The following is a 25306-nucleotide window of genomic DNA, read 5'->3' on the forward strand; positions in this document are numbered from 1 at the left end:
CAATGCGTCACTTCGGGTGTCACACGACACCTTTGCATCACTGGAGGGAGGGGGAAGTCGGTTGGCGGTGACTGACAGACCCCTAGCCATTCACAAAGGGACGTTGGTTCCGTTTGTGCTGCCTGGTGAGGAAATCAGCCAATCAGACAATGGTTTCTAAATAGTGGACGTAACCGACGCAAAGGTGGGGTAAAGTGACATGGCAGCGTTGGATCGTGTGAAGGTGCTGGTGTTGGGGGATTCAGGTGAAGGACAGCTGTGTTTCTCATATCTTTGCTTAGAAAGAATAGTATGTTTGCGAAGTTCTGCATTTGTTGAGCTAATAATTTGGAGGTTCGTGAAGGGACAACTTTTTACATTGCTGTTGGATTGCTGATGTACAGATGCTTCATACAACAGGAACCATCCTCGTTCATTAGATTTTAAAGTTATGATTATACCTAATGATAAACGCATCCTATGTCTTTATATTCATTTACACTGTTGAAGCGACGCTGGAATCCTACATATTAAAATTTGCCAGTGATTAGTTTTTTTTACTCTGGTGCTGTAAAATTGATCCCTTGTGGACCAGCAGTTGAAGATGGAAAGATGATGTAGTGTTAAGTACCCATACAGCAGTTTCACTTGTTAAATTATTGATAGAAGGATTGAAGTTCAAGTTTATTGTCATGGGCTTGCAAACCCAGAATATAAATGCTATGAAAGTTAGCTTTTTGCAACAGCACAGTACATGTACATGAACTTAAGGCAAATCATTAATAGTTTGCACGATAAAGTAAAACAAACGTAACATTGGTACAAGTTGGGGGAAATATAGTCCAAGTTAGAAGGTGGCACAGTAGCACAGCTTCTGACATTAATGTACAATTAATGCAAATGGCTGGTTGATAGTCAGCATGAAGGCTTGTTTCTGTGCTGTATCTCTCTGTGATTACAGTACTTGTTTTTTTTTTCCTGCTTGGTTCAACAACCTTAATGCAGTGAGGAAAATGCCGTTGTACTTTGAGTAATGGGTCTCCAGGCTCCTCTACCTCCTGCATGATGGTAGAAATGAGAAGAGACATATCTGGGTGGTAAGGGTCCTTAATGATGGATGCTGCCTTCCTGAAAGATCCTCTCGTAGATGTCCTTGGCAATGAGAAGAGATCCACCCTTAATGGAAGTGGCAGAGTCCGCTGATCTCTGTAGCCTCTTGCATTCCTGTACATTGGAACTGCCATATCTGACCATGATGTTATGCTTTCCACTGTACATCTGTAGAAGTTTATCAGAGTCTTCGATAACTTGCTAACTCTCTTTAAGCGTCCAGCTAAGTAAAGATAGTGACATGTCTTTACATGGTTACGCTGATGTGTTGGGCCCAGGATTGAGCTTTAGAAATATTGACACCTTAAAGCTGCTTATCCTTTCCAGTGAGGACTGGTGTGTGTTTACATGCCCTCCTAAAGTCCACAAATAGTTCCTTGGTTTTGCTGATGTTGAGTGTAAGGTTGCTGTTATGACCAATCTCACTCCTGGATACCACTTTGTCACTGTCTGTGATTCTGCCAACAACATTAGTGAATTTGCAGATAGCATTGGAGCCATACTTAGCCACATAGTCAGAGAGCATCATGATGGAATATTGAAATTCATAGTTTATTAGGTTAATTTGATTTGATTTTTGTAACCCGTTTATATAGTATTTGGTATGACCTCTTCAGATTAAATTTGAATTACATTCGCACTGTCATAATGTAGGCATTCTTATCTATAGTGATCATTCTTATCTATAATTCATAAATACACAGGGAATGAATGATTTTATAAAATAGCTGCAGTAGTGTTGCCGGTAGTGTGACCCCGTTACAGCTCGGAGCGTATCAGAGTTCAGTTCCAGGACTGTCTGTAAGGAGTTTGTACATTCTCCCTGCAAGCACATGGGTTTCCTCCCACAATCCAAAGTTGTACCAGTAATTGGTCATTGTAAATTGTCTTGTGATGAGGCTGGTGCTAAATGGTTGGGCTGTTGGGCCGTGAGTCTTGTTGGCCAAGTAGGGCCTGTTCTGTGTTGTATCTCTAAATAAAATTTAAAAACAAAATAAGAGATAATCCAGCCTTATGCAGTTGATATATTAATAAAAAGTGAAATACAGTGGATTCTGATTAATTGAGAAAATAGGCGGGATTCCTTTCATTTATTTGGGACACTATTGCTGAGCAATTTCTAACAAGTGTCAGTCACGTGCACGTGTATGTTTGTTAGACACTACACCACACTTAGAGTGAACAGTTTTTAAAATGGTGTCAGCTGTGGGTGTTTGTGTTCAAAATATAGTTATTTTTGTCACTGGTAGTTGGTGAGAAATAACCAGTAAGACAATTCAAAACTGTTTTGCTCACTGCAGTTTCAAGCATTCGGGTTTTGGAGATGCCACAGCTGGGAGTGAAAATGAAACAATTTCATTATTTTAACAAGTTAAGAATTTGGAGGATGCAATTGTCAAAAGTATTGTATAAAGGCAGTCCATTATCTGTGCTGTTGTCTGCTCTGATTTTGTTCATTTTCAGTCAATCAAAAGAACATGGCAGTGTACACTGGTTGAATTCCTCCGTTGATAACTATTAGGAGTTAATTCAATTTTATAGTATTGTAGTTGTAATAGAAATGTTCTAATTCTAAGTTTTATTTAAATACTTAATTTGATACTCAGTTAAATGGTAGTTTCTCCTTTTTTATACATACACTTTAAAAACTATTTCTATGAAACTTTGGCTAATTGAGGCAGCAGCTTAATTGGGCCAAAATGTACTGGTCCCAATGTGTCGCAGTTAACCAGAATCCACTGTACCAAAAATACTGAAGATCGTAAGTTTCAAAAGGTAGAAAAGGGTGGAAAATAATACAATGGATATAATGGAGTAATGCAGCATTTTGACCCAGAACATCACCAATTCATCTCTCCTGCCCCACCCCAACTGATGCTGCCCAACCCAGTCAATTTCTCTAACAGGTAGTTTGTTGCTAGAAGATAGTATGTATTTCAGGTTGATAGCTTTCCATGAGAACTGTTAGATCATTGACATAAAATGCCAACTCTTCTGTTGCACTGAATCTTTGCTATTTTTTAAACTTGTTTCTGACGCTCTGATTTTGTATCAGCTCAAGTTTACCGCCTCTGGTCCTAGCCCTGCCATGTTTATCTTGTGTCAGGAGTTTATGACTTCAGTTTCATTTCGGAGATTTGAGTAGAAAAGTTAGTGAATCTACAGGGAATGTAGCGCATTGGTTGAGAGATTTTCCAGACGAAGTGCCAGCAGATGAACTACAGTAAAATATCCCACAGGACTAATTAAAGAAGAGCAGTAAATACAAATGCCTGTTAGTATCCTTGCTCAAATATGTCTCCAACAACAGCGCTGAAAATGTTATTTTACGATAATATACTGCCATTATGAGGGCTTGTAAATTGACTACCACTCTGGTATGGCTCTGAAGGGATCAGCTGGAATCCTTCCTTGTGTAGAAAAGGACATTGGTAGTTAAAAGAGATCAGTCAATTAAATCCCAGGGCACCATTGCTGGAATACGGGCCTAATCATTTTCAACCTCCATCAATGAACCTTTCATCATGCCAGAAATGGAAATATTTGCTGGTAATTGCACAGTGTTTTATTCTATTTACATCTCATTAGAAAATGTGTGTAGATGTGGGCTGTATTTAACAAGACAATACTTGGGCGTGTGCTGATACCAGGCAGTTAACATTGTTTGTGCGCAAGTAGCTGGCATTAGCAGATGGAAGAGGGAGTCGAACCAGTTACCATCCCCATTCAAATAAAGCAGTACTGGGCACCACGTGATCAACACCCTGGAGTTCTGCAGTGACCAAAAACTTCACAGATTCATGTGCGCATATCTGTGAATTTATGGTGAGCACTAACCATCCTAAATCTTAAAAGGGGTTTGACCGTCAATAAGCAAGTCAGAAATTTGCTGGAAAGCTCTTCCACAGCTCACAGAAGAAGCCAAACACAATTCATCATGTTCGATTAACATTTAATGCATCACGCTAAGCACCAACTCCCTCCACCATCAGTGCATCCTGACCACAATGTGTAGAACCCACCAAATACATAGCAATTACTTGCCAAAGCTACTTTGGCACCATACAAACCTTTGATCTCTGCTACAAAAGACGATTCTGTTAGCAAGTGCATTAGAGCATCACTACTTGTATGATCTATAAGACCATAAGACAGAGGTCAGCCATTTGGCCCATCAAGTCTGCTCCGCCATTTTATCATGAGCTGATCCATTCTCCCATTTCATCTGTACCAATTCACTCAATTGTCCTGTACTACAAATGCTTGCTTATCTGTTCATTGCCTCATCTATATCGAGGAACTTGCTGGAAGTACTGCAACACATTAAAAAGATAGCTCCCCACTATCTTAATAAAGACCTTAAGATATAGGAGCAGAATTACTCCGGTTGGCCCATGGAGTCTTCACCATCATTTCATCATGGCTGGTCCAATTTTTCCTCTCAGCTCCAATCTCCTGCCTTCTCCATGTATCCCTTTGTGCCCTGACCAATCAAGAGTCTATCAACCTCTGCCTTAAATTGCATAAAGACTTGGCCTCCACAGCTGTCTATAGCAACAAATTCTATTGATTAACACACACAAAATGCTGGAGGAACTCAGCAGGCCAAGCAGCATCTATGGGGGAATAAAAGTACAGTCGTCATTTTGGGCCGAAACGGCATCCATAGTTGCTGCCTGGCCTGCTGAGTTCCTCCAGCATTTTGTGTGTGTTTCTTGGATTTCCAGCACCTGCAGATTTTCTCTTATTTGAAATTCCATAGATTCACCACTCTCTAGCTAAAGAAATGCCTCCTCATCTTCATTCTACAAGGACATCTTTTTATACTGAGGCTGTGTCCTCTGGTCTTAGACACTCCCATTAAAGGAAAGATCCTCTCCACATCCACTCTATCTATGCCTTTCACCATTCGATAGGTTTCAATGAAGTCACCCCTCATTCTTCTGAATTCCAGTGAAAACTGATCCAGAGCCATTAAACACTCTGCATATGACAAGCTATTCAATTCTGGAATAATTTTCGTGAACCTCCTTTGAACCCTCTCCAGTTTCAGCACACCCTTTCCAAGATAAGGGGCACAAAACTGTTCACAATACTCTTAAGTGTGGCCTCAATAGTGCTTTATAAAGTCTCAACATTACGTCCTTGTTTTTGTATTATAGTCCTCTTGAAATGAAAGCTAATGTTGCATTTGCCTTCCTCACCACAGATTCAATCTGCAAATTAACCTTTAGGCAATCCTGGTCAAGGACTCCAAAGTACCTTTGCACCTCTTTTTTTTTGTATTTTCTCTCCATTTAGGAAATAGTCAACACTTTTGTTTTTCTACCAAAGTGCATGACCATACATTTCCCAACACTGCATTCCATCTGTTACTTCTTTGCCCACTCTGCAAATCTGTCCAAGTTCTTTTGTAGCCCACTTCCTCAGAACAACCTGCCCCTCCACCTATCTTCATATTGTCTGCAAACTTTGCAACAAAGCCATCAATTCCATCATCCAAATTATTGGCATATAATTAACAAGAAACATATAACACAACAAGAATTGGTCCCAACACTACTAGTCACTGGGAGCCCACCAGAATAGGCCGCCTTTATTCCCACTCTTTGCTGCCTACCAATCAGACAAAGTTCTATCCATGTTAGTATATTTCCTGTAATACCAAGGGCTCTTAACTTGTTAAGCAGCCTCATGTGTGGCACCTTGTTAAAGACCTTCTGAAAATCCAAGTACACAACATCAATCGATACTCCTTTGTCTATCCTACTTGTTATCTCTTCAGAGAATTCCAACGGATTTGTCAGGCAAGATTTGCCCTTGAGGAAACAATGCTCACTATGGTCTATTTTATCCTGTGCCTCCAATTACTTTGATTTCTTATCCTTAATAATCGACTCCAACATCTTCCCAACTACTGAGGTTAGACTACTTGGCCGATAGTTTCCTTTCTTCTACCTCTCTCCCTTCTTGAAGAGTGGAGTGACATTTGCAATTTTCCAGTCTTCTGGAACCATTCCAGAATCTAGTGATTCATGAAAGATCATTACTAATGCCTCCACAATTTCTTCAGCCGCCTCTTTCATGACCCTGGAGTGTCATGTTGGACAGAATGATGGACAGATGCTGCTGGGTGAACTGTCCCCGTTGGGTCCCAACACCTCTCTCTGTGACTGGATCTAAGCCACGGTCAGTCTGTACTGGCAGAAACATCTGTAGAGCCATAACGCTGAGCACTGGCGCCACCTGCTCACCCCACCAGGGTTGCGTGGTAGGCCCACTGCTGGCGCATGACTGTACTGCTAGATTCAGTTCAAACCGAATCATCAAGTTGACTGATGACACAGCAGTGCTTGCCGTCATCGACAACGGTGATAGGTACAGAGAGGAGGTTGAACAGCTGGTAGAATGGTTGTGGACTTTAGGAAGGTGCAGGCTGACCACACTCAAGGCACATAAACGCTCCTCCATGGAGAGGATTAGGAGCATGATGTTTTTGGGAGTGCATGCAGTGGACGATCTTATTTGATCCTTCAACATCACCTCTTTAGCCAAGAAAGCACTGCAGTGTCTCCACTTCCTCAGGAGGTGGAGGTGAAACTATACCTTTTCCACCCCCCCCCCCCCAACCATTCAACCAGCGTTCACATGAAAGCGTCACTGAGAGTCCTGGCCAACTGTGTCACCGTCTGGTTATCCGACCTCAAGATCGGACAAAGTATTGTGAGGACTGCGGAGAGGATCATCCCAGCCTTCTGAGATATTTTGCAGGAGTGCTGCGTACGCAGTGCCCACTGCATCGTCGGTGATCCCTCCCATCCCTTCAACAATCCCTTTGACTTACCATCAGGCAGGAGGTACCGTAGCATTAGGAAAAAGACTGTTAGAATGGGAAACGGCTTTTTCCCCCAAACCATGAAACTACTGCATTCCCTGCCACCGCACAGGTTTCATCACACATGAAGCACTAGTAGCATATACTGTTTACTTTTGACCAGTGTAGTAAATGCACCTTAGTATTTGTCAGTGTCTTTGTGATAATATTAGCCTGTGTTGTGTGTGAGTTATATGTACTGTGTTGTGCACCTTTGTATGGAAGAACACTTGTTTCATTTGGTGGTATTCATGTATATGGTTGAATGACGATAAACATGAACTTGTCAAAGGTGTCAGGCACCGTAAATTAAGTAAATGTGTTTCTTGCATTGGCTGAGAAGCCTTTATGAATAACCTGAAATATTGTTTTGGATATGAATTTTTGGATTTCTGTGTGTACAATTTTATTGCAAACAAAGTGAATATTCTCCAGTTGGTACCTAATTAGCCCTCTAGCAGTAGATTGCTCCCAATAGCATTGATATTTTTATATTTTTCATCAGGCAATTCATTCCACTTGGTGTTTTTCTTATCTGCTTGTTTTTCAGGAGTTGGGAAATCATCTCTTGTCCATTTGTTTTGCCACAACCAGGTACTGGGCAATCCATCGTGGACTGTTGGATGCTCTGTAGATGTGAGGGTAAGTTTTCAGGGGGTCAGAACCTTCTCTTAAATGTAAAATATCAAGATTTTTTTTCCTCTAAGTTATTATAAGTTCACTCAATACAGCAACTTGATCTTAAGAGGAAAAACAATTTTGATTTATGTTCCTGATTTGGGGAATTTAAAACAGTGATGGTCATAAAGATACTTCTGGTTTGGAATAATGTGCATAGTCTGATTGGGGTTCCAGTCTGGTCCAGCTGTTGATTTTAACCAACTTTTCAATGACAAACTCTGCCACCTTCATCAGAGATGATGCTTACACCCATCTAGTCCGGTGGTATATACACTCAACTGCTGAGGACTAACCAATCGGGCTTCCTACCTTGTTTAAAATCATATTCCAGTTGTTACTTCACAAAGACAAAGGTCTTGCTCTAAATAAGAACAATTTTAAACAAGGTGGGAAAGCAGAAACCAGCGCAGCGTGGCAGCAGTGGCCTTTCGGATCTGGTGCTACTTTAATTTAGTTTTTAAATTTAATTTTAAGGTACAATTAGGGTTTAGGGCAATGGATAACAGAGTGACTATCTACCATCGCCAGATACTGCTATAATATAGAGATCACCCAAAAACAAACCTTCATGAAGATCTGCTGGTTAAATTGCGCGACCTCGGCTTGCTGAGGGAATCGGGCCCGCAGTCCTCGGAGTTGCCTGAGGCCAGTGACTGGAGGTGGGGACGACGTAAGCAGTGTGCGAGGAAGTGGAAGTGAGGCCAGCGGGCCGAAGTCTGTGTCAGGAAAAAAGCAAGCCCTAGCCGCCGGCTCTCCTGTCCATTCTGCTCTCCAATGGACATTAAATTGAACTACATCCGACTCCAACGAAATACTCAGCGGGAGTACAGAAACGGACGGAATCCGTTATTTATGTAACAGTTTTTCCCCCAAGCCATCGGACTACCAACCTACTGCCCTCTGCTGTGCCTATTGTCTTGTTTATTATTTATTGTAATGCCTGCACTGTTGTGTATACTTTATGCAGTCCCGGGTAGGTCTGTAGTCTAGTGTAGTTTTTGTGTTGTTTTATGTAGTTCAGTGTAGTTTTTGTATTGTTTCATGCAGCCCCATGGTCCTGAAAAACGTTGTCTCGTTTTTACTGTGTACTGTACCAGCAGTTATGGTCGCAGTGACAATAAAAAGTGGCTTGACTTGAATGGTTAATCCTCAACAATCAGGAAGGACAGACGACCAGGGTGTATACATACGACTGGACTAGACATGCCCAGGCATCTTACCTGATGAAGATGATGGAGTTTGTGATCGGAATGTCAGTTAAAATCAACACCTGGACTTGGCTGGAAGCCTGAGAAGAGTTTATTTGTCATGTATGCCAGGAAAGCACTAGATCCTTTCTGGAATAACATGTCATTATGGAATTAAGGAGTAGGTGAATTCTGGAAATTTTCTTTAACTCTTAGTTCTCAATTTGATTCCAGAATTGGGCTGTTCTTCAGAGGCCATTGAATGGAAAATGATGACATTTGTGGGGAGAGAAATAGAGTTAATGTTCCCAGATTGTATACCCATTTTCAGAACTGCAGCAACTACAAGAATACCATTTTAAAACTGCAGGGGTGCTTGGGGAAAGGGGACGCCTCTGTTAGGGTAAAACTTGGGTGATGGTGGGATTAGGCTGTAAACAGGATTATCTGGTCAAAGAGTGAATTGGAGTAGTTTAAAAGTGGGAACATAGGGAAAATGTAGAGCAGGTCAAGCTGGGGTTGTCCACTTTCAGGGGCAGAGTGTAGAGGGGCAAGAAGGTGGGAGGAGGAAGCAAATGAGCTGAACCAATATCAGTCAACCAAGTATCAGTCAATCATTTGTTACAGACAGAAATCACGTTACCTTAGGTTGTAGAATTAAATATGGAGTCCAGAAGGCATGTTCAGAAAGAAGATGAAGTGCTGTTTCTCAAGTGTGCTTTGGGCCTCATTGAAGCAGTCCAGGAGGCAAGAGTGTTGAGTCAGATGAAAGGGAATTTATTTTTGTTTGCTAGAGTAGTAGACAAAGAGAAATTTGTAAATATAATACACTTGGATTTCTAGAAAGCAATTGATTAGGTGCCTATAAAATCTTTCTATATAAGAAAAGGAATGTACAATATTTGGATTGGAATTTGGCATGACAGTAGAGTATCTAGCTATCAGAAAACAGGATGAGTGGGTCATATTTAATTGGCAATGTAACTCATAGGGCACATCAAGAATCAATGCTAGAACCTAAACTATTTACAGTGTATATTAGTGACTGGGAAAGAAGGGGTTAAATTTGCTGCGATTAGTAATGAAGGTTGGTTTAGCAAGTTGTGAAGACACCAAAAGCCTACAGAAGGATGTGGATAAGTTAAGTGTGCAGATAGGGGAGTAGTCAGATCAAGTATAAAGAGGAGAAAGATAAGATTATCCATTTTGTAAGGACGAATGAAAAAGCAAATTACTACTTCAACGGAATCTGACTACAAAATTTCATGGTACATTGGGATCTAGGGAGTTTTAGTGCAGGAACTAAAAAGATTGGCTTACAGGTACAGCAGCTAATAAAAAGGCAAGTAAAATATTGGCAACACACATCAGAGTTGCTGGTGAATGCAGCAGGCCAGGCAGCATCTATGGGAAGAGGTACAGTCGATGTTTCGGGCTGAGACCCTTTGTCAGGACTAACTGAAAGAAGAGCTAGTAAGAGATTTGAAAGTGGGAGGGGAGGGGGAGATCCAAAATGATAGGAGAGGACAGGAGGGGGAGTGATGGAGCCAAGAGCTGGACAGGTGATTGGCAAAGGGGATATGAGAGGATCATGGGACAGGAGGCCCAGGGAGAAGGAAAAAGGGAGGGGGAAACCCAGAGGATGGGCAAGGAGTATAGTGAGAGGGACAGAGGGAGAAAAAGGAGAGAGAGAAAAAGAATGTGTGTATATAAATAAATAACGGATGGGGTACGAGGGGGAGGTGGGGCATTAGTCATAGTCATACTTTATTGATCCTGGGGGAATTTGGTTTTCATTACAGTTGCACCATAAATAATGACTAGTAATAGAACCATAAATAGTTAAATAGTAATATGTAAATTATGCCAGTAAATTACGAAATAAGTCCAGGACCAGCCTATTGGCTCAGGGTGTCTGACCCTCCAAGAGAGGAGTTGTAAAGTTTGATGGCTACAGGCAGGAATGACTTCCTATGACGCTCTGTGTTGCATCTCGGTGGAATGAGTCTTTGGCTGAATGTACTCCTGTGCCCACCCAGTACCTTATGTAGTGGATGGGAGAGATTGACCGAGATGGCATGCAACTTAGACAGCATCCTCTTTTCAGACACCACCATGAGAGAGTCCAGTTCCAGCCCCACGTCATCACTGGCCTTACAAATGAGTTTGTTGATTCTGTTGGTGTCTGCTACCCTCAGCCTGCTGTCCCAGCACACAACAGCAAACATGATAGCACTGGCCACCACAGACTCGTAGAACATCCTCAGCATCGTCCAGCAGATGTTAAAGGACTTCATTCTCCTCAGGAAATAGAGACGGCTCTGTCCCTTCTTGTAGACAGCCTCAGTGTTCTTTGACCAGTCCAGTTTATTGTCAATTCGTATCCCCAGGTATTTGTAATCATCCACCATGTCCACACTGACCCCCTGGATGGAAACAGGGATCACCGGTACCTTAGCTCTCCTCAGGTCTACCACCAGCTCCTTAGTCTTTTTCACATTAAGCTGCAGATAATTCTGCTCACACCATGTGACAAAGTTTCCTACGGTAGCCCTGTACACAGCCTCATCTCCCTTGCTGATACATCCAACTATGGCAGAGTCATCTGAAAACTTCTGAAGATGACAAGTCTCTGTGCAGTAGCTGAAGTTGGATATGTAAATTGTGAAGAGAAAAGGAGACAAGACAGTCCCCTGTGGAGCCCCAGTGCTGCTGATCACTCTGTCGGACACACAATGTTGCAAGCACACGTACTGTGGTCAGCCAGTCAGGTAATCAAGAATGTGTATTTATAAATATATGGCTTCATCTTTACAGTAGAGGAGGCCGTGGATAGACATATCAGAATGGGAATGGGACGTGGTATTATAATGTGTGACCACTGGGAGATCCTGCTTTCTCTGGCCTCCTCTACTGTAAAGGTGAAGCCACACTCAGGTTGGAGGAACAACACCTTATATTCCGTCTGGGTAGCCTCCAACCTGATGGCATGAACATTGACTTCTCAAACTTCCAATAATGCCCCACCTCCCCCTCGTACCCCATCTGTTACTTATTTATATACACACATTCTTTTTCTCTCTCTCCTTTTTCTCCCTCTGTCCTTCTCACTATACCCCTTGCTCATCCTCTGGGTTTTCCCCCCCCCTCCCTTTTTTCTGTCTCCCTAGGCCTCCTGTCCCATGATCCTCTCATATCCCTTTTGCCAATCAACTGTTCAGCTCTTGGCTTCATCCCTCCCCCTCCTGTCTTCTCCTATCATTTGGATCTCCCCCTCCCCCTCCCACTTTCAAATCTCTTACTAACTCTTCCTTCAGTTAGTCCTGACGAAGGGTCTCAGCCTGAAACGTCGACTGTACCTCTCCCTATAGATGCTGCCTGGCCTGCTGCGTTCGCCAGCGACTTTGATGTGTGTTGCTTGAATTTCCAGCATCTGCAGATTTCCTCATTTTTGCCAAGTAAAATATTGGCTTTTATTGCATGGGATGTGGAGTATACAAGTAAATATTGCACCATAACATCTCAAGGTTCTGATGAGACTGTACCTGAAGTTATGCTTTCCATATGTAATGTAGTTGCACTGGAGTCAAGTGATTCTTTTTTTCAGTGTAACTATTTATAAAATAAAACTCTTAAATATTTGAAGGTAACTTGTGTTGAATTACTTCTAGATAGTTTCACTTTAAAAATATTATTTGCATTGTTTTGTTTTTTTTACTTTGGTTGGGGTAATTATGTATAACTACAGGAACTGGTGATTTGATTTAATTCAGGTTCATGACTATAAGGAAGGCACACCAGCTGAGAAAACCTACTACATTGAATTGTGGGATATTGGTGGATCTGTGGGCAATGCCAGTAGCATTAAAAGCACTAGAGCTGTATTTTATAACTCCGTGAATGGTATGGAAGTTTCTTTTGCTGTTCAGTATTTGTGTCTTTAATAATTATATGTAGGCTTCGGCATTTCATAATCTGCATGATTTCTTCCTTAAACTTGAGTTCTAAAATTATAGAATGTTACACGACAGAATCTGACAATTCAGCTCTGAGATTGTGTGAATGTTTTTCTGGAGTCATTTTCACAGAGGAATATAGTAGAGATAGAGGCCCTTGAGCCCAACAAATTCATGCCAAATACTTTGTACATCTAGCTAGTCCCTATTTCCTGCATTCAGCCCACATCCTTCCAGGCCCTTTCCTTTCATAAAGCTGTCCATGCACTACTAAAAATATATTATGCCTGCCTCAACTACTTCTACTGGAAGCTCTTTCCATATACTCATCACCTTCTGCATGGAAAAAGTTGCCCCTCAGGTTCCTTCTACATCTTTTTCCCATTGCCCTAAATCTATGCCCCCTAGTTTTGGACTTCTCTCCTTGAGGAAAAGGGTCACCATCCACCTTATCTTCACCTCTCATAATTTTAAACATTCCTGTGTTCCAAGAATAGAGACTTAGTCAGGCCAACCTAGCCTTGTAACTCAGGCCTTCTAGTCTTGGTAACACCAAATAGGTTTTAATGCAGTTTTCTGTTTAACCACATCTCGTCCTATAACAGGGTGACCAAAACGGTACACAGAGCTCCAAGAGCAGCCTCAACAACTCCCACTGCAACATAAAGCCCCAGCTCCTATACTCACTGGCCTGATTGATGAAAGCCAGTGTGATAAATGCCTTTTTTCATCAGCCTGTTACCAGTGAAACTGCTCCCAACAAACGATTAGCTTGTACCTTGGGTCTCTCTGTTCCATTATGCTCCTTAGTGTCCTACCATTCATAGTATAAACTTTACTCTACTTTCTTTTGCTTCATACCATGAATATTCATGAGCGCCTACCTGCTTCGTACAAAATAACTCGTGGACTCTGCTTCACCAGCCTGCAACTTGTAAGCTGCCTTTAGCCAAAATAACTGCCTTTTTCATGCATGAAATACTGTTCTTTATATTTTTTTCTCGTGCACGCTGTGAAACTATTTTGTACATTAAAATTAATTACAAATTAATGTTTTCTTCCTATTTTAATCTGTCACTGGATGTCAGATCCGTTAAGCCTTGGATAGATGCTTTATACTGAATGCTGAAATTCATTAAAGTGATATCTATCTTTGCAATATTGTTGATCTATATACAGTGCTTTGTAAAAGTATTCATCCCCCAACCCTTGTTCACATAAATGAGTATTACAACCAGGGATTTTGATCAGTTTAACTGAGAACTTTTATTTGTGAATCATTTGTTTTTTTCCACAGGAAAAATTGTAAAGCATGAAAAACTAAAAATTCAAAAACCTGAAATGTCAGCAGTTCAAAAGTATTCATCCCCCTTTGCTCAGTACTTATTTAAACCACCTCTCACAGCTAAGATAGCCAGTTGTCTTTTTGGATAAGTCTCTATTAGCTTTGCACAGCATGGTAGAGCAAGGTTTGCAAAATTGCTGAAGCTGTGCCAGGTCAGTTGGGAAGTAGCAGTGGACAGCGATCCTGAGGTCTTGCCAGAGATGTTCAATTGGGTTAAGGTCAAGACTGTGACTGCGCCACTCAGTGCAATCAACTTTCTTCATTTGAAGCCACTCCATGGTTGCTCTGGCAGTGTGCTTTGGGTTGCTGTCCTGCTGAAAGACAAAGTTACTCCCAGTTTAAGCTTTCTGGCAGAGACTAGCAGGTTTTTATCCAGGATCTCTCTGTATTTAGAAGCATTCATCTTCCTATCAATCCTGACCAGATATCTCGCCCCTGCTGCTGAAAATATCCCCAGAGCATGATGCTACCCCCACCATGCTTTACTGTAGGGATAGTGTTACGTAGCTGGTGCGCAGTACAGGTTTCCCCCGCCATCCGAAGGTAGAGCGTTCCTATGAAACAGTTCGTAAGCCGGAATGTCGGAAAGCGAAGAAGCAATTACCATTAATTTACAGGTGAAAAATTTGTGAGCGTTCGCAGACCCAAAAATAACCCACCAAATCATGCCAAATAACACACAAAACCTAAAATAACAGTAACATATAGTAAAAGCAGGAATGATATGATAAATACACAGCCTATATAAAGTAGAAATACTTTTCCACAATCATTGCTGCACTGTTCTCGGTAGCGAAAATCTCACGTAAGTGCTCTCGACAGAAACACGGCGCAAGCGCTCTCCAGTAACCTTTAAGCTATGGAGCTGCCAAATCATACCAAATAACACGTAAAAATACACAGCCGATATAAAGTAGAGATAATGTATGTACAGTGTAGTATCACTTACCAGAATTGGGACAACGCCGAGCACACTGATGATGGTGTATTAGGCTGAGTCGTCGGAGGTTGGGGCGGTACAGTGGTCCCCACCCTCCGGGCAGCGACCCGATACCGATCCGTGAAGAATGCAGGGGTACAGCGGTGGCCGGGAGGCACACAGCACATCTTTAAGAAAAAAGCCAAAACAAACAAGCTAATTAATTGGGTGCCGCCCGGCACGTAAATGTTGACCCAGATCAGAGGCGACGCAATGGACAATCACCTCTGATCTGGGCCGACATTTACGTGCTGGGCGGCACCTAATTAATTAGCATGTTTATTTCGACTTTTTTCTTAAAGATGTGCTGTGTGCCTCCTGGCTACCGCTGCATTCTCCGCGGCAATGTATCTGTCTGCGGCCCGGGGGTTGGGGTGGTGGGACACTGAGGTGTCATCTCATCATCCATCAGGGCAGGCAGGTCATCTTCTATGTCTGCCTGCCTCGACGTCGAAGGTCGAGGTTCGTCGTCTGCTGTGGCTGATGTGGAAGGCTTGCTTGACTGATTAGCCTCATGCATTTTTAGATCATACAGTTCTTTGTAAGCACTCAAACCATCCTGCAAATATGCCCTAAACTGACGTACCCTTTCAAAATTAAAGTCGTACTTTATCATTGCACCGAAAATCTCACGCAGTTGCTTCACATTCAGTTCCTGGACAACTTCACTTTCGGTCCAATCGCTACTGCATTTGATTTTGATTGTTATCCTTTCCTCTTCCAATTGCATCAGCTCTTCATCTATCACTTCTTGGTTATGAGATGCCAAAACCTCTTCAACATCATCTTCGTCAACTTCCACAAGCCAAACTCACTTTGTCCTTACTTCGTTCCCCACGATCAAAATGCTTAATTATGTCTATTTTTACGCTAAGTGTAACACCCTTACGAGCTCTTTCAGGCTTTTACAATACCTTAGAGCTCATCTTGCAAACAGCTGCTCACAGGCATGTGTTTAAGCAATGCCGGCGAGAATGCCGTTCCGAATCCGGGGGAAAGTGGCTGCTCGGGGCGCGCGCTGCCTTTTTCCATAACAGTGAAAACACCTTCTGTTAGCGAAAACAGGTAACTAATGTAGGTCTTTCATAACAGTGAGGTTTCGTAAAGCGAACGTTCGAAAAGCGGGGGGCACCTGTATTAGATTCACGCCACATGTACCGCATAGTGTTGAGGCCAAAAAGCTCCACTTTAGTCTCATCTGACCACAAGAACTCCTTCCACATCTTTACAGTATCTTCTGAATGATGCTTGTAAATTCTTCTCTTTAGCCAAGGTTTCTTCCTTGCTACTCTTACATAAATGTACTTCTTGTGCAAGGCTTTTAAAGATTGTAGTGCCTTGAACTTCATCCCCAGTTGCACTCACTGACTCCTGCAGCTCACTGTGACAGTTGGCATCACAGTAGGCTCTCTTACAAGTACCATTCTTCTCACAGTGAGGTGGGGTGACCTAACCTAGGCATTGTGGCTGTGGTTTCAGTTTTTTTTGCACTTTTTCATGAAGGGCTGCACTGAGCTTTGAGGAATGTTCAGTGCCTTTGAGGTGATTTTGTACCCTTCCCCAGATTTGTGCTCTCTATTATCATTTCCCTGACTGGCCTTGAATCCTCTTTTGCCTTCATTTTGATTTGGTCTGTTGAAAATCTACCATACTGTTGGACCTTGCAGAGAGAGGGGTTATATATTTTATGAATTAATTGAAAACAGGTGATCTTTCAGTTTTCTACATCAACAAATTGAGTGAGCTGGTAAGGTAGGAAAGTTAGTGTGGTAATTACAAAGTGGATGAATACTTTTACAGTCTCAATTTTGTTTTATGATATTTAGTAAATTGGCAACTTTGGAATTTTTCTTCAGATTTGACATGATGCACAATGTTCTGTAGATTAGCTCAAAATCCTAATTCAATATATTTTAAATTTAGAAGTCAGAGAGTAAAATGGTAAAATAGTTGTGGGGCTGAATACTTTTTCAAAGTACTGTATGTCTGTGAGGCCCATATTGTCATAAGAATCCCATGCATCTGGATCTCGAGTTCAATAGTAGCTTTACAACTATACAATAGTTTTAATTAAGCTTGTTTTTCTGTTATCAATATCAAACTGATGATTTGTTTCTTTTGGATGTTGACTCTTAAAGGTATAATATTAGTGCATGACTGTACTAACAAAAAGTCATCTCAGAATCTGTATCGGTGGTCTTTAGAAGCTTTGAATAAGGATTCCACTCCTACTGGAGTCATAGTAGCAAATGGGTAAGTTTGCTTCTGTTGTAATACCTTTTCTAATTCTACAAACAATACAGTACACTTATTAGTCTATTCTTTGTGAAAACTTATAAGATATTATTTAGAATGTACATAAACCATAGTGAATTTACTTAAAATTTGATGCACACAATGCATGCTGTTAACTTTTAAAATTAGTTGATCTTTTGCAAGATTACATATGGATAGTCCTGATAATATTGAACTTTTTGGTTGAAGTAAAATTAGACGAGAAGTAAGAATCTGTGTGAGGAGGGAGAATATTTAAGGCATAGTGAAACAGGAGTAGAGGAGGAAATAGAAGGAGGCAGCAACAGATAAAAAGAGGAAGATGAATGATTTGAAATAAATGCAGGAGAATGAAGAGTAATTTTATGGTAATCAATGTTCAATGAACTTCATCACTGCCTGGAAAATCAATCTGTGACCAAAAAAATTCAAACAATTGGGAGAAAAATAATAAAGGTGAAGTTGCTTTGATATTGGGGACTGGGGCATGGGAACCAATCATTGAGAAGGGTAAATGACAATAAGTTCACAGGTTGGGTGGGTGGAGGGTATTGAGAAATTGAGCAATGGTGATGTGGGAGTAGAAAATATTAGATAATGGTTCACAATTTGTTTCGCAGTTCCTACTTTGTACCATTTCAGAATTGGATTAATGTTTGTAATTGAATGTGTTTTTTTTTTAAATTGCATGCATATAGATCATGCAAAAGTGAGAAATTGTTTTTTTCAAATAGGGACTATGATCGGGAGCAATTCGCAGATAAGCAGATTCCTTTGTTAGTCATTGGTACAAAGTTGGACCAAATCCATGAAACTAAAAGGAATGAGGTGTTGACAAGGACTGCATTCTTAGCAGAGGATTTCAATGCTGAGGAAATTAATCTGGTATGCTTCTTTAAGTCCCTGATTCTAATAATAAAAATAACATTTTATTCATTTGAATGAAATTTAGGAAATTACTCTAGTGTAGTTTAGTAAATTGTATGCAATACTGGATCAGATTTAGATAGAGTTTTTTGTTGTAGATGTAAAGCATGTTCTGCTTTGCTTTTAGAATTCCTAATCAAATTTATGGAGAATGAAGCTCATAAAGTAATGTATCATGTGTTTTCTACATGCGACTGAGTAAACATTTTTACATCTAGATTAGTATCATCATGCCCAAAATCAGCTATAGTAGGTTTAGTTTTAACAGTTCATTCTAAAATAAAAATTGTTTGGTGGTTAGATTGCAATTTAAAGTTACTTGCTAATCAATCAATTGCATTTAATCTATTGCAAAAAACTAAAATTTAACATAAGACTAGATTGACTATCTAGCACTGATGATTTTGTACAATTGTCCAAGTATCTTTGGCCACAGTTGAGAGAACTATCTTGCAGATTAGTTATGCATATCATATTCTCTTGTGTCATCATACTCTTGGAATCATTCCCTTCAGTCAACATCTTGGGTTCCTCCACTATCACTTCTGTGTAAGTCTGGCATCACCGGTAGGTAGGGCCCACTAGAGGTGGCAGAGTGGATGTGTATAGTTAAGAACACCACAGCTCTGATCCTGGACCCTTTGATATTCATTGCATCAGCCAACCAAGAGCAAGGAAAAGTAATAATATTGCCACCTGGTGAATCTGTATGTTTTCTGTCACTCGTCTGCTGTCCCACCTAGTCTGACCCTGGCTCATTCATGATCTGCATAGTTCTATTAGAATTCTAGTTGTATTCTTTTATCTTTCCAATATACTGTATGCCTCAAATAGTAAAGCATTATCTTATTTTAAATAACCTGCAAATCAATTGTTTACTTCAAATTATACAATCACTGTGATCTTGCCCTTTATTAATTCTTTTTTTAAACAATTTATAGGATTGTACCAATCCACGTTACTTAGCTGCAGGATCTTCCAATGCTGTGAAACTGAGTCGTTTTTTTGATAAAGTAAGGTAACTTTTTAATCTCTACTGTAGTTAGTCTTAACTTCATTGTAACAGATACCAACAAATTGCAATCTAAATGATAATTTGTCAGATTACAGTAAAATTATAAATTATTCAGAAGTCTTATGAATCCGAGATTTACTGAAATTACTAAATTAGCATGTCACTTTTTAAAATGTGTGTTATAGTTACAGAGGGTATCATAGCTATGTCTGCTCACTTTTAGCTTTTGGGGCTTAATTAAATTTAAGCTTGTCATTGCTGTTGTAACCCCGATATCTTGATTTTATTTATTTAGAGGTACAGTGCGATAACAGGCTCTTCCAGCCTAACAAGTCTGTGCTGCCCAATTACACACGTGACCAATTACCGTACTAAGCCATGTGTCTTTGGAATACGAGAGGAAACTGGCATGCCTGGAGGCAACCCGCTCATCATGGGGAGAATGTACAAACTCCTTAAAATTGAACCTGTAATAGCTGCTACACTGATTGTTTATTAAATAAAAGCCAATATCTCTAAACGGGGAATTCAAATTTTGACAACTGTTTGGTCCAGAAGGGCATGCTAGGTGAAGCACCAGGCATATCTGAAAGTGAGTTACCAGTCTGCTGAAGTTATGACATAGGGACCTCATGCATGCATGCATTGGACAGCTATGCAAGCCCACAACCAACTGTCAGATCGAAGTTCTGCCACAGTGTTGAATGGAAGTAAATAATTAAACAGTTAACTGGAAGATGATACACTGAGTTCCTCTCAGTGATAGCAGAGCTCAGCATGAGAGGCAAAGCACTTGTAACCTTTAGCCATAAGTGGTTTGTTTTGGCTTCATTCAGAATAGTGTCTAGGACTTAACATCATTTTCTATCTTAAGAAATGAAGTGAGAATGTTTAATTCATCTGCATACAGCAGGACTTGAACAATGTGCAGCATGTAACAATCATGAATTGTAATTTGTTAGATATGACTAGCTGCGTAAGAAACCACGTACTGCTGGTGCCAAGTCTGCGCCTGAGATTTACGATTGACCAGGAATGTTAACTGAACCAGCCACACAAGCAATGTACAGTAGCTACAGAAATGGGTCACAGTTTGAGGGTCCTTCAGTGTGTGACTCAACCATTTGTCCCCCACTCATCCCGCAACCTATAAGATGCATCAGAAGTTGTAATTTGTAAAGCTCAGTACTGTCCTGGAACAAAGTAATTTAGAATGGTCATTCCACACACTGTCTCTACACCACAAGTACATCTTAGTTGCCATGCATGTCATTTCTAAAAGCACAGGAGTTACTTGCCTTGGCTTGTCTGACAGCAAAATCAATGATCAACCGTTGACGAAGGAGAACAGCAGCCAGTGAATGAACCATGGAGGTTCCCTCCATGTCATGAAGTATCCTGGCTTTTCCATATTTTTGTCTGCTTTCATTATCACTGTGGCCAACTACTGGCACTCTCAGTCCAACATGGCACAGTGTGGGGAGATTTTGTCAAACAAATCTATTGGAGTTTTTAAAAATGATAATAGGATGGATGAGGGGAGAGCAATGGACATTGTCTGTATGAACTTCAAGACCTTTGATAAAGGTCTGCATTGCAAGCTATTCTGGGAAGTTGGATTGCTCTGGGTTCAGGGAGCAAAAACTAATTGGTTTGACGGTAGGAAGCAGAGAGTGATTTTTGAAGGTTGCTTCACAGGCTGGAGCCCACAGGTAAGTGCTGGGACTTTTGTACACTATGTATGTAAATGATTTGGTTGTGAATGTACAAGGTGTAGTTAGTAAGCTGTGGATGATACAGATATAGATGGTACCATAGACAGTTAAAAATGATTAAAAATTACAGGGTGATCTTGATCATCTGGGTAAGTGGGCAAATGTCTTTCAGTTTGGATAAGTGTAGGGTGTTGTATTTTGAGACGTCAACCCAGGACAGGATTTGTGTAGTGAGTGATCAGGCCTCGTGAGCGTTGTGAAATGTGGAAATCTGGAAGTACAAGTACATACTTTCCCTGAAAGTGGAGTGACTGGTTGGTGAAAGAGGAATTTAGCATACCGGACTTCAGTCAAGGCATTGAGTGTATGAGTTGGGACATTATGTTACATGACCTTTGTGAATCTGCACTTTTGGTTGCCCTGTTGTAGGAAGGACACTTAAACAGGAACAAGTGCAGAGAAAGTTAATGAGGGTGCTGTCAGGACTCAAGGGCCTGAGAAAGTTTGGCCAGGCTGATTCTTTATTTCTTGGAATGTAGCAGATTGAAACACAACTGATCAGTAGAGGTGTATAGATTGGATAAGCTCACGTAATCTTTTTCCCTTGGAGGAGGAATGTAAAAACTAAGGAGTACATTTTTAAGGTTGGAGGTGAAAAATTTAAAAGAGATCTGATAGGCAACTGCTTCATGCAGAAAATAATGCATATAAGGAATGAGCTGCCTGCCAGTGATGTGGTTGAGCTGGATGCAATAACAACATAGAAGGGGTTTGGGGGGGATATGGGCCAAACGTGGGCAAATAGAACTAGCTTGGCATGGTGTGTGGGCCTGAAGGGCCTATTTGTATGCTGTATTATTCTGAATCTAATTCTCGATGACTCTGTATCGAGTACCATCACCAGAACGACTCCAGTAGTTCGAAAAGTAGCAAGCCGCCACCATTGTAAGTTAGAAGAAAAGCATGTGATCCTAAATTCTAGGGATGTGAAAAGACTGCTTCAGTTTTAGATAGAAGCCAAGAAGAAGGGTAGGATTCAATGGCTAGTAAATATCATTCTACAGAATTCCTAAAGCTATTATAAGTGGAGATGACAAAGTTGACACTGAATCTCCAAAAGAACTTTTACAAGGTTTGGAGTGGTTTTTGTGCAACTTGATGGCTTAACCATATTGCATCTATCCCTGTACATACTGATATACAACTACACAGGGGGTCGTGTTATTTGGATTGGAGTGAGATGTGATCGGTTCCTTCTTACAAATCCAGTGTTCATATTGCCAGGAGTTCAGTGATAAAAGAACTTCTGACTAAGATTTTAAATTGAAGTTGATCATTTTATTTTAAGCATTAGGCATTTTTGGCATGTTATGACTTTAATCCAGTGTATCGTGGTGTTATTTATAAATCCATTGTACCTTTACATCACAGTTTTAGTTTTTCTCCATAAGGGCAATTGAGAAGGAGATCCATATATAACAAAGGACTAGACAATTTTGTCATTGTCACATGTTACTAGATTATCAAAGCAGCAAATTACATGGATAGCTACCAATTTAACAATAAATAATCAAACCGTCACATGACAGTGTATCTTTGTTTTCAGAGAGTATGATACATATTAGGTGCTGGTTTCACTAAGCCTGTATGGTGTGTACATCTAGTAATTGTTATTTTGTTTTGAGTTTTTAGGTCATAGAAAGAAGGTATTTTTCACGGGATGGTAATCAGGTTGGTAGATGCTTAAATGTTTTCTCACAAACCAAATGGTGTGTATAGCTTTTCTCCATTTTAATGGTACAGGTAAATAAACAACTCAAACAAAAATTAGAGGGGAAAAATAGAGATGATCAATTTCTGGATTAGAATGCTGCCGCAGTAGTGGACATCAGCCTCAATATCTTGCACTGCTGGATCACTTTGGCTCACTGTCTGTGTGTAGCTAACTGTATGTCCTAGTTCTCTGGCATGTAATCTACTTGTATATCTGTGTAATAGGTATTGCAAGATGAATTGGAGATGTGATGCATTAATCTAAGTTTGTCTGTTAGAATCAGAATCTGGTTTATTATCACTGATATTTGTTGTTTCGCAGCCTTTCAAGTGGATTGAAGGACCCTAAGCCCTTGCCAAAAAACAAATCTTTTTCCCCCAGTCAATGTCATAAAACTATATTAATGGGTTCTTGTTGGCTGCAAATAATAAGATTTACTGTTATATTATAATACTGAAAGACTTTCTTAAGCCATGAGCCACTTGTAAACTGAAGATGAAAGTGACCTATATTTAAAAAAAAATACTTCCCATTCTTCTGTTCCAAGTGTCTTTTGGAATAACTTTGTTTTCTTCAACTTAAAGGCAACCTGCTCATTAGTTCAATAAATTGTCTCTGAAGTGTTTTCAATGTGTTGACTCCCTTTCTTGAATAAGGAGACCAATACCATACAAACATAATCTCACCAGTGCCTAATGTCTCCCTGCTTTCCTATTCATTTAGGGCTGGGGTTCCCAACCTGATGTTGATGGACCCCTCGGTTAATGTTAGGGGCCCATGGCATAAAAAGAAAGTTTGGGAACCCCTGAGCTAGGGAATCTCACAAGTGTTAGTGAAATCTTTTTCTCCTGCACTCTTAATACAGTTTTAAATACTCTTGTCGTGCCCATATATCATTTGTGTCAGTATTGTCTCAGATTCTGTTCTCAACCCCTCAAAATCAACTGTTTCCATGAGTAGTCTTGGCTTTCCAGGAAATTTCAGCTCATTCTTGAACATGTGCAAAGTGCCTGAGTAGTTGTGAAACTGCCTGGGCACTCTAAAGTACTTCGCTTTGTTTTCTGTTTGCAACACCAGCACACCATCTTGATCCTGTCCTGTAACGCAAGTCTTGATAATTGGATTTGGGAACTTGAGTTTGGACCAAACAGATATAGGGAGAATTCTGCATCTGGTAACTTATTTTAACTCTACAATTTTCTTTTTCAGATTCCTAGTTTTGCTGATCGAAAACGTTTTGGAACAACAGGTGCTTTGAAGGTTCTTCATTATGATTAAGCATAATTGCCAGTGGCTGTAAATGTATGGAAGCAAAAGTTCATGTTAATTATTTTGAGGAAAGGAAAGGAGTAGTGCACTACCTTTGCTTTACAGTGTAAAATATTAAGTGATCAGAGGGTATTAAGAGAATATTTGAAATATTCACGGAGCTATATTACTTTTTTAATATCAGCATTATTGGTTTCCTTTTCAACAAATGCATATTTCAAATTCCAGTTTAGAATACCTAATACTTTATGTGGAGGGAACTGTACAACATACTCCTCTTCTAAGCTTCGGTGCTGTTGACTTCACTGAAGCTGAATTTTGGAATCCATATACAGGACAAAATTCGTACCTGATCTCCAATCTGTAAATTACAATTCATGTGGATAATGAATCCTTAAGGTGGCAACTTTTTAGTATCTAAATGAAGTGATATGTAGTATAGAACTTGGTTTCCAATGAGGTAAATAAAATCTAACTACTTGAATTAGTAGACATGTAAATTTGAAGATGCATGTAAATTTAGAATTTTCAACAAATGTACAAATCCTTTTCATATGGAAATAAAAAGAAAAACCTGGTAAGATGGACTACTACTTTAAATGGTGAACGAAAGTACTGGTGCTCAGAAGAATCTGGGTTCTCGTGCATGAATCACTGAAAATTTAATATACAGGTGTCCCCTGCTTTTCAAACGTTTGCTTTACGAAACCTCACTGTTACGAAAGACCTACATTAGTACCCTGTTTTCGCCAACAGAAGGTGTTTTCACTGTTACGAAAAAAAAAGCAGCGCGCGATAAAAGGCAGCGTGCGCCCCGAGCAGCTGCTCTCCCCCGGATTCGGAACGGCATTGCTTAAACACGTGCCTGTGAGCAGCCGTTTGCAAGATGAGTTCTAAGGTATTGGAAAAGCCTAAAAGAGCTCGTAAGGGTGTTACACTTAGCGTAAAACTAGACATACTTAAGCGTTTCGATTGTGGTGAATGAAGCAAGGACAAAGTGAGTTTGGCTTGTGGAAGCTGAGGAAGATGATGTTGAAGAGGTTGTGGCATCTCATGACCAAGAACTGATAGATGAAGAGCTGATGCAATTGGAAGAAGAAAGGATAACAATTGAAACCGAATGCAGTAGCAAACAAAGTAAAGCAACTGCGTGAGATTTTCGCTGCAATGGTAAAGTACGACTTTAATTTTGAAAGGGTACATAGGTTTAGGGGATATTT

The 25306-nt window shown here is 40.4% G+C and overlaps 1 protein-coding gene across 1 annotated transcript; it reads left to right on the forward strand.

The window, feature by feature from the left end:
• The first annotated feature begins 168 nt into the window (after nt 1-168).
• rabl3 (RAB, member of RAS oncogene family-like 3) lies at nt 169-24667 on the forward strand. Its single transcript, XM_072260304.1, has 8 exons — nt 169-245; nt 7515-7606; nt 12606-12735; nt 17251-17365; nt 18121-18271; nt 19255-19326; nt 22736-22774; nt 24027-24667. Exons 1-8 carry the CDS (start codon nt 200-202, stop codon nt 24093-24095), a joined length of 714 nt encoding a protein of 237 aa, XP_072116405.1. The 5' UTR covers nt 169-199; the 3' UTR covers nt 24096-24667.
• The last annotated feature ends 639 nt before the right edge of the window (nt 24668-25306 follow it).

Source organism: Mobula birostris, chromosome 6 (assembly GCF_030028105.1).
Source record: "Mobula birostris isolate sMobBir1 chromosome 6, sMobBir1.hap1, whole genome shotgun sequence".
NCBI classification, from domain to species: Eukaryota; Metazoa; Chordata; class Chondrichthyes; order Myliobatiformes; family Myliobatidae; genus Mobula; species Mobula birostris.

Coding starts and splice junctions, on each gene's coding strand:
- rabl3 (XM_072260304.1), top strand. CDS start 200: ATGGCAGCGTTGGATCGTGTGAAGGTGCTGGTGTTGGGGGATTCAG. Junction 12,736..17,250: donor ATTTTATAACTCCGTGAATG/GTATGGAAGTTT, acceptor TGACTCTTAAAG/GTATAATATTAGTGCATGAC. Junction 18,272..19,254: donor ATGCTGAGGAAATTAATCTG/GTATGCTTCTTT, acceptor AACAATTTATAG/GATTGTACCAATCCACGTTA.